At 42.6% G+C, this 10,520-nt stretch overlaps 1 protein-coding gene across 2 annotated transcripts in view; it reads right to left on the bottom strand.

The window, feature by feature from the left end:
• usp43b (ubiquitin specific peptidase 43b) overlaps positions 1-10,520 on the bottom strand; it is a 137,420-nt gene that overhangs the window by 21,792 nt on the left and 105,108 nt on the right. For both annotated transcript variants that reach the window (XM_039824519.1, XM_039824518.1), the window contains 3 exons: positions 9,200-9,303; positions 4,449-4,526; positions 3,223-3,352 (listed from right to left, as the gene is read on the bottom strand). In XM_039824519.1, coding sequence (XP_039680453.1) covers positions 3,223-3,352; positions 4,449-4,526; positions 9,200-9,303 — 312 coding nt within the window. The remainder of the gene's footprint in view (positions 1-3,222; positions 3,353-4,448; positions 4,527-9,199; positions 9,304-10,520) is intronic.

The raw sequence follows: 10,520 nt of genomic DNA, 5'->3' as shown, positions 1-10,520 counted from the left end.
ACGTCTCTTCAACATTGCGTGGAAGTCTGGAACAGTGCCAAAGGAGTGGCAGACTGGGGTGGTGGTTCCCCTTTTAAAAAAGGGGGACCAGAGGGTGTGTGCCAATTACAGGGGTATCACACTTCTCAGCCTCCCTGGTAAAGTCTACTCCAAGGTGCTGGAAAGGAGGGTTCGGCCGATAGTCGAACCTCAGGTTGAGGAGGAACAATGCGGATTCCGTCCTCGGGTGGAACAACAGACCAGCTCTTCACTCTCGCAAGGATCCTGGAGGGGGCCTGGGAGTTGCCCAACCGGTCCGCATGTGTTTTGTGGATTTGGAGAAGGTGTATGACCGGGTCCCCCGGGAGATACTCGTGGGAGGTGCTGTGGGAGTATGGGGTGAGGGGGTCTCTACTCAGGGCCATCCAATCTCTGTTACGACCAAAGTGAGAGCTGTGTCCGGGTTCTCGGCAGTAAGTCGGACTCGTTTCAGGTGAGGGTTGGCCTCCGCCAGGGCTGCGCTTTGTCACCAATCCTGTTTGTAATATTTATGGACAGGATATCGAGGCGTAGTCGGGGTGGGGAGGGGTTGCGGTTCGGTGGGCTGGGGATCTCATCGCTGCTTTTTGCAGATGATGTGGTCCTGATGGCATCATCGGCCTGCGACCTTCAGCACTCACTGGATCGGTTCGCAGCCGAGTGTGAAGCGGTTGGGATGAGGATCAGCACCTCTAAATCGGAGGCCATGGTTCTCAGCAGGAAACCGATGGAATGCCTTCTCCGGGTAGGGAATGAGTCCTTACCCCAAGTGAAGGAGTTCAAGTACCTTGGGGTTTTGTTCGCGAGTGAGGGGACAATGGAGCGGGAGATTGGTCGGAGAATCGGCGCAGCGGGTGCGGTATTACATTCCATCTATCGCACCGTTGTACGAAAAGAGAGCTGAGCCAGAAGGCAAAGCTCTCGATCTACCGGTCAGTTTCGTTCCTACCTCTCCTATGGTCATGAAGGCTGGGTCATGACCGAAAGAACGAGATCCAGGGTGCAAGCGGCGAAATGGGTTTCCTCAGGAGGGTGGCTGGCGTCTCCCTTAGAGATAGGGTGAGAAGCTCAGTCATCCGTGAGGAGCTCGAGGTAGAGCCACTGCTCCTTGCGCCGAAAGGAGCCAGTTGAGGTGGTTCGGGCATCTGGTGAGGATGCCCCCTGGGCGCCTCCCTAGGGAGGTGTTCCAGGCACGTCCAGCTGGGAGGAGGCCTCGGGGAAGACCCAGGACTAGGTGGAGGGATTATATCTCCAACCTGGCCTGGGAACGCCTCGGGATCCCCCAGTCGGAGCTGGTTAATGTTGCTCGGGAAAGGGAAGTTTGGGGTCCCCTGCTGGAGCTGCTCCCCCCGCGACCCGACACCGGATAAGCGGACAAAGATGGATGGATGGATGGATGGACATACTTCAAATACATAAACTGGCATTTAAAGGGTTAAAATCCTGAAAATGATTGAATGTTTGGTGGTTTTGATTAGGTAAGAAGTTGTTTAAGTGATTCATGAAAAAAAGCAGAAAAAAATATTGATATATGATGATTTAATAACAGTTTTTGTGTGCGTGGACATTTTTGCCTCGAAGGTGTCCAGAGGGGTACAAAATGAATCATTTAAGTATAAAAGACATGTAAGAGTAAAAAACACTGGATTTAAAAAATTTGACTGAAAAGAAGGATTCCTACAAAATTTCATGCCATAAGAAGTAACACAGCAAAAATGATCACAAAATGAAAAAAAAAACTTGAGAAAAATGTACAAAAATGACCGAAGAGGGCATGAGGGTTAAGCTTAAGAAGATTGGCAAAATGGATTTTAGGGTATTTTACCTTTTTGTTAGTTGATTGTGATTTGAGATCATCTTACGCTTACGATGCTTTTGGCTAAAGTCTTTTTAATAGACAATATGACCTCATACATACAGCTTTGTCTTGTTAAAATAAACGAAACATTCTCACTCTCCCATCACGTTAAATACGGACGCTTGGTCATGTGCCTTTGGCGTTTGTTATTCACACTGAAAGTCTCCTTTAGCGTCGGGACTCTTGGCATCACTTTTGGCGCTCTGGGTCCGGACGTACTGACTGACCTGACATGGCACAACAACGGGACAGTTAGGTTTAGGAAAAGATCCTGGGTGGGGTTAAAAAACATAGGTTTCAGTGACACCCGGGACTCGAACGGGACACAAAGCCCAGGTCTCCTGGGTGAAAGTCCTGTGTTAAAAGGAGTTTTTCCTCGCCACTGTCGCACTAAATGCTTTCTCTTGGGGGAATTACTGGAATTGTTGGGTCTTTGTAAATTACAGAGTGTGGTCTAGACCTACTCTATCTGTAAAGTGTGTTGAGATAACTTTTGTTATGACTTGATACTATAAAAAAAATTGAATTGAATTGTTTGACCGTCACCCAAGTTTGTGCGGTGTGTCCTGCACCGTCGCTACGCGTCGGCCTTTCTTTTGGCCGATCTGTTCAGCTTGAAAACGAGAGTGAGGATAGCAAACAAACAACTGTGAGAGGCACACACAAGCCTCCTTTAGTTTTTCATCTCATCTAATCAATCCAATATATTTGGATTGAATTTGAGCTGTCAAAACTGGCCAAAAAGGATGTTTCGAATGTTCCTTCTAAAAAACACACAGGTTCGATTGACTGCAATAACTATTTTTGCACATTATAACCATAAGATGGCCGTGTCTCCGGCCGGTGCTTATCCCGGAATACTGTGTGGACTAGCCAGACCTTCCTTTGCAGCGCTGTGGAGGAAGGTCTGGCAAAGCGAGACTACTAGTAACATGACTTTAGGTAGGATTAATTAGACAGTAGTCTATATCCTCAACGTTCCACTTCTGGGATTGCTCCCGTGCCGCAGGAAATTCCTCCGGATGCATGTCTTTTCACTGATGTCTGTTACCTTCCTCTTTCTTTGTGTTGGCGTTCTAACCTCCGGTGGATTTGTGAGGACTATGGTTAACTGCTCCTCAGATCTCTGCAGGGTAAATCCAGACAGCTAGCTAGACTATCTGTCCAATCTGAGTTTTCTGTTGCACGACTAAAATTACTTTTGAACGTACACATGTTCCACCAAAACAAGTTCCTTCTTGAGGCTATTTAGCAGCAGCTCTGTGTGGAGCTTAGCGCTGCCCAAGACAAACATGACTCTAAATGGAGCCCCTGGTTGTTGCAGGTATCAAACGATAACAGACTACCTGTTCCTCTTTGGTGTAGAGCTGGAAGCACTCGTCCAAGGTGCAGCTGTACTGCTGGACGTGCTGCTGCTGCTGATTCCTCACGCTGTCTGCATCCTTCACCACCTCCTCCTGAATGTTACCAAACAGGCTGCGGCCCAGAACACACAGACAGGTGCTTTATTTAACTTTATTTCATTTATTTGGTACGGATCCCCTAAAGGGACATGGGAAACTTTCTTTTTAGGAACTGTTGCTCGCGAGAAACCAATCTAAGACTAGCAAAATTGTGCTAACGAAGTACTGCTAACGTCATGTGGCATTTTAATTGAAAAGTTTCTTGTGCGCACGTGATAAAGAAATTTCCCCATGTCCCTTTAGGGGCTCCTAATATAGCACATTAAAAGGTAAACAAGTTTTGCACCAAAGTGCTTCACAAAGATGGATGCATATACATATATTATATAGTATAAGCATAAAACACCACAATATACATAGATGTGATGGAAATAAAACAAGATTCAAACAGAGAGAAGTTGAAACACAAATTGAAACCCAGGAGATCAGACAGGAACAGAAAAAAACGTGCACACGGTAGTGTTAGAAAATTGCTAGTAGGGCTGCACGAATATATAGTTTTTTTATCGTCATCGTGACATCAACTGCCGCGATAAACGCATCGCAAAAGGCTGCGACATATCGCGCAAGACACTCAGAGATTTTTGTTGTTGGTTAAAAGAAATGATCAGTAGAAACTTTATAATGTAGCTGTCGTTCTCTTTTGAGTGCTGCCTTTTATATTTAATTTAATGTTCAATTTGTTCAATAAAAGAATGTTGGGAAGTGGCCGGGTTGGATTAGTGGGTAGAGCAGGCGCACGTGTAATGAGAGGTTTATGCCTCGACGCAGAGGTCCAGGGTTCAATTCAGACCTGTGATGATGTCTTCCCCCCTCTCTCTGCCCTTTCTCACTTAGCTGTCCTGTCAAATTAAAGCTGTAAAAGCCCAAAAAAATAATCTTTAAGAAAGAATGTTGGGAATGATTTCCTTCATTGGTTTTAAATTCAACAAGCACTTTGTTGTATTTTAGCTGAATTATGAAAGCTGCAGAAATGTAGAGCTGAGTACACTTTGATATCTGTTTATTCATCGCAAGTAATATCGTAATCGCCATATTGAACAACATTATCGCATATCTTCCTGATATCGTGCAGCCCTAATTGTGGAGTAAAAAGACAGCGTACTGACCAGTCTTTGATTCTGTGCTCCCACTCGATGATGAGCTTCACATGCGGAGGTCCTCCTGAGCAGCAGAGCTTCAGAGCTCTGAAATACATGAAAAAGATGAAGGGTCATCCGGTGCAGAGGAATGAGCAGGGGCGTCGGACTGGGGGGGAAATGTAAGGAGGGCCCAAAAAGATGCTAGAATGAATAGCTGTGGATGCGGGGAGGGGCCCATAGAAAATGCCTTTCTACAGGGCCCAGAATTTTGTGCTACGCCCCTGGGAACAAGCATGGACCATGCTTTTGGAAATTTGCTACACTTTCAAGTTTTGAGACATTTACAGTACATTTATTGCACCGACAACCTCATTAGAATCATTAGAGTGCACTTTATTTTTTTTTCATTTATTTAACAGGGACAGTGCTCATCAATCAACAGCAAAGTAACTGTAAATGAGCCAGTTATCTCAGCAGGCTAATTTTGATCTGTTGTTCCTGGCCTAGTTTTAAAATGGCAACCTAAAAAAAAAAAAAAATACAATAAAATGCCATAAAGCTATTGCGTAGTTTCTGCCTCCCCCATGAGGAATTCTAAGAAATCACGCAGTTGCTAGTAGCCAAGGAGGACATGGAGGATTAAAAAACCATGATGGACTCTTCAGAAGAGGTCATTATCTTCACTCGAGCTTCTGCGCGGGAAAGTCGCCGGACGCCACAATCTTCTGAACATACTGTAGCCATACTGAGAGATCCAGAGAGAGTTGTGTGGAGCTGAGAGTCTTAATTAGCTTTGGAGCAACTCATTTTGCAACGGCTTGAATGTAACGGACGTTCATTAATATCAAAAAGTTACGCACTAAAGCTTTAATACAGTCGGCACGTAAAAGCAACATACACAGACCGACATTCAAACAGGCACAGTGCACAACAACAAGTAACGAACACAACACATCAGACGGCAAGCGACAAAACAACGATTTATCGGTTTCAGATCAAATCGTACAAATCGCAATTTGTAAGAATGCGATTAGCTAATCGTGAAGGCGTATTGTGTGCATTTGATTAATGAAATGTGAATTATTTAGTTTAATGTTTGGTTTAACATTTTGTTTAACATTATTTATCCCTCTTTTTATTATTATATTTACTGTTTTTTTTTACTTGTAACAGAGTATTTTTTTTTTACAGTTTGGTATTAGTACTTTTACTTAAGTAAAGGATCTGAATACTTCTTCCACCGCTGCCAAGCAGGCAGGCAGCAAAAGTCAACCGGCAGTCAGCAGTCTAATGTGCACATAACTGGTTATCAATAAGCCAGTTGTTCAGCTGACCAGTAAAAGAACGAGAAATATTTACTTCTCTTATCTGCATTGGCAACATATCCCAGTCTTTAGATGCTGTTACAGAGAGCGTTCTCTGACCAAAAGCACTTCTTCGAGTGGGAGTGATACAGTCCTCTCTTGTGCTACCTCACAAGATTGAGGCTTTTTAACCACTAGGTGTCAGCATGACCTCAGCTCAAACTCAAAAGGTGACGGAGCCGTTGCAGTTGCTGCTCCACCACTGTGGATCCAGCTGCCGTTAGATATCAGATGTGCTTCCTTCCTATTTCTGGTTGTAAATCTAACGCTAAAGACAACATTTTACTCACTAATCTTTTAATCTCTCAATCTGTAATCATGTCTATAATGCTGTATTAGTGAATTGCGGCTTGTTGTCATTGTCGTTGTGATGTTCCTTTTTGTATTTTCTTTCTACTTTCATTTTTGTTCTTTTATACAGCCACTTAGTGCACTTTTTGTACAGCACTTTGGTCAGCTTAAGCTGTGTTTAAATGTGCTCTGGAATTAAAGTTTACTGACTTACACACACACACACACACACACACACACACACACACACACACACACACACACACACACACACACACACACACACACACACACACACACACACACACACACACACACACACACACAGTCCTTGGGGATTTAGTTAGTTAGTGGATGTTTTAGGTAAACAAATGTACAATAGGCTACACTACAATATAAAGGTATACTATACCCCTTTGTTTTTGCACTCCTTAACAAAGCACAGTTCCCACAGCTCACAGTACATTGACAAAAGCACAGGCTTTTTCCTGGATCCTCAAACGCATCTCACGCCTTCATCAGAGCACTTTTTTGAGAAGTGGTTGAAAGCAGAGGAAAAAAAGCTATTGAGTGGATCTTCAGATAGGATTACTTTGTCAAATGATTACTTCAAAGTAGGGTTGCACCATATTGACAAAATGTGATATTGCGATATCGATTATGAATATTGCCTTATCGATATTCATTTCGATATTGTATATGTTGTTTTTTAAAGATGCGAAAAATAGGTTTGTTGTATTGCCTGTTGCCCAGTTTACCACCGTTCAATACGTTTTGCATAGTGCATTAGCCTGTGTAACAGCTGTTGGCTTAAAGCCAAAGTATTTCCAAGTTACAGAGGAGAATTACTGTTGGCCACTAAAGTTTCCTCTTCAATCTCTGTTATTCCGTCTTGTCCCTGAGCAACACTCATTTTCGTACTTTTGTGTTCTTTCTTTCGCTCCACTGACTCCCTTAGCTCTCTCTCTCTTTAGGTCCTTTCTTTTCTTTCGCTTCTCTGATTCGTTCCGTTTTGTTGTCTCTATCTGTTACTTCACTTACACTGTCACTCTGTCGAAATAAGCACACACGTCACGTGGTACGCTCCATAGGGTTGACGTGCACTAGCATGTGCAAGTGGCACGATAACTGGCCAATGAAACATGATGATTACTGCGTTTCAAGCTCTAAATCGAACACAACTAAGCCACACAGCCAACGGACGGGACGCAGCGCTCCGCAAAATAAACTAAATATTAGCTACTTATCACGACACTTTCAATATAATATTACGCAACGTGATATCACGATAACGACATTGAGTCGATATGTCATGCACCCCTACTTCAAAGGTCAAGCATTTGCTAATTTGGTGTGGCGACGTCAGGCTATGAACGAACGCACGTCCGTAATCAGTGTCAATCCATCCCACAGTTTTTGAGAGATTTCACTAAAGATCACAAATGTCAACCTCATGGTGGCGCTAGAGGAAAAGGCAGGGAATCACCAACGTCGGTAGGATTCCTCCTCTGGGGAACATGAATGGCTGCACAAAATTTCATGTCAATCTATCCAAAAACGGCTGAGATATACTTCAGTATGGACCAAAGTGGTGGACCGACCCACACACATTTCCATCCATAGAGCCACCCTTCTGTAAGCACGGTTTAGAATAAGCAAACTGTAAGTACATACTACAGACTATGTCAACATGAGACACACCGTAATGGCACACAGACACAGATAGATGCTGATAGGAGCGAGCAAAGTAGACTAAAAGACTTGCACTGGTACATTCTCTAACTGTTTGATGTGGGTTGACTTGAGGAGAGAGCACATTTCTGAATCATTGGAGTTCAAACACTACCATTAAATTAGTTTCTAGGATACAGTTTGCTGCACATTTGCTTTTCAAAGGATTTCAAAAGCATTTGCCCCCATCTGCACCATTCAGTGAATGAATAAACTGTTCGTACTGTAGCAACGACACAACTGGAAGTCCTTTCAAGACTTTGCCAAAAAAAGGCCCCTTTGGAAAAAGCAAGTGGAAGCCATCAGACGCGCATTCATGAAAAAGGGATAAAATGTCTGCACATTTCAGTCAATGCTGTAAAATCAGGCCTAATGAACTACATGAAAAGAAGATAAAACATTGGACATAACTTTTAAGAGTCATATTAGCGTGTGGCACATGTGTTTTTCTGTCAAAATGTCTTCAGGAACTGGCTGCCTGCCTGTAGTTGTAGCCTTTCTCAGGAAAAACCTTTATTAGATTAGAGAGATTAGATTTAAATTGCATTAAAATTGATTACATTAGATCAAATTTGAAAGAGCCTGTGGGAACATTGGATAATTTCAGCGCTGAAATGTTTGGACCATCATTCCAGTTATTCTACAACAAAAGAACACATTTAGATGATCTAATAAAAGAAGAATGAAGTGTCCGGGCAGCCAGTCAGCTCCAATGATAACAGTCACTCTGAGCTGCATGTTTACAGTGTTTTCACCTGCAGGAATATATTTTTGCCTGGTAAAACATGGAGGATATACTGTACATTCATGTGTTGAAAATCTAGAAATGTGTCCAGAAATCATCCTGTCAGACACACTTGTATCAGGACCCTTTATTGCCTGAATGTGGTGCTGCAACTACCGATCGATTAATCTGCCGATTATTTTCTCGATTCATCGTTCGGTCTATAAAATGTCAGAAAATAATGAAAAATGTCCCTCCCATCCTAGATTCTTAAAGTACAAGGTGATATCTTTAAATGTCTTGTTTTGTCCAAAACCTAAAGATATTCAGTTTAATATAATATAAAAACAGAAAAGAGCAGGACATCTCCACATTTGAGAGGCAAAAAAAACAGCACTTTCTGCCATTTTTTGCATGAAAATTAATTTTAACGATCAATCGGTTATCAAAATAGTTGGTGATTATTTTTCCGTCGACTGACTAATCAATTAGTCGACTAATCGTTGCAGCGCCACAATGGTCATTCACTTTGATACGGGCCAACAGACAGCCCAAAGCTGCAGAGAAGGATTCAGGATTCAGGATCAGCTGAGTGCGAGCGTGTCTGTGATCGGTCCTCCATCCACCAGAAATAACTCGGTGTTTTTATGCATTTCCGACCCCCTCACCTGTCGACGGCGGGGTGGTAGAGCGGCCGCCCGTCCTGGGGAGACAGGTAGCTGTAGAACACTGATCCTCCCACCACACGGATGTTGAACAGCACTCTGGTATTCTGGAAGAGAGACAACACAAAAAAAACTGTAAATCCACAGGCAGGGCATCAGGGTATAGTTCTGCTTGTCATAACAACATTATTAACTTTCAGAACTTTACATCTCCCACATGTCCTCTCCTAAAATACTACACATTTTAATTACCATATATTTCCCTGAAGACTTGAAATACTGTGTCTCAAAATGTGGGGCTGTCTTATATTTTCAGGGACTTTAAAAAAAATGTTTTTATTGATTCCACAGGATTTTAGAGTTTGTAAGTATAACAGTGAGAATTATTTGTACACTCACATGTCTGTACACATAATGCAATGTGATGCAAATGATGAATATGTAGGCCACATGTATGCAAATATGTGCATATTTATACAGATACTGTACATATACAGAAGAAAGACGAAATAAAATATAAAGAAAAGAAGAAAAAAAAGGGGGAAAAACACACACAAAAAACAAATCATGAGGTCTTTAAGCCATGAAGAAGCTATGGGGGCAAATGGTGACTTCTACTCCAACAATATCCTTCTACGTGCTGGGTCTTGACTTTTTAAATGTCGACATACATTAACAACAGCAGATGGCGCCAAACAGCGAGCCACCAGGCAGCGTGGATGGCGCGCCGGTGGAAACCAGAGCATGGGAGCGCCGGTAGTGACAGTCATGGTAAACATTACGCCTGCATTACATCAGCATGTTTACATTGTCAATATGATCATGTTAGTATGCGTTAGCATTTAACTCAAAGCACCTCTGTGCTTAAGTACAGTCTCTAGCGACCTACATAACATCTTGTTATGGTCTAAAATGAGCACTGCCACCACACACTGATCCACCAACACAAGCTATGAGCAAATGTAGCTGCTTGTAGTTTTCTGCTGTCATTCATCCATCATGATTTAGCATATATCTAAAAATTGAGGTATTTCTGTACTTACAGGTACACTTTTTTTAGTATGTTCCCTTAAGAGTACAGTATTGTTTTTTTAAGAGGCGGAACTGTACCTTTTGACTAATTTGTGGGTACAAAATAAAAGAGAAGGGTACACAATTGACTTTTAAAGGGCTACCTCTGCTGGGACAAACGGTACTTCTATTTTTGAGTGATGCGATAGTTTCATGATGGCGAAATGAGAACACATAGCTCAGGCTTTCGAAGAAGCCGCAGCAATATTTCTCATGATTTTAGCTGCGATAAGTCAAAATGACTGCTTAGTTT

Source organism: Perca fluviatilis, chromosome 15 (genome assembly GCF_010015445.1).
Source record: "Perca fluviatilis chromosome 15, GENO_Pfluv_1.0, whole genome shotgun sequence".
Lineage (NCBI taxonomy): Eukaryota > Metazoa > Chordata > Actinopteri > Perciformes > Percidae > Perca > Perca fluviatilis.
Note: the sequence above shows the minus strand (reverse complement) of the source record. Positions and strands in the feature narration are given on the sequence as shown.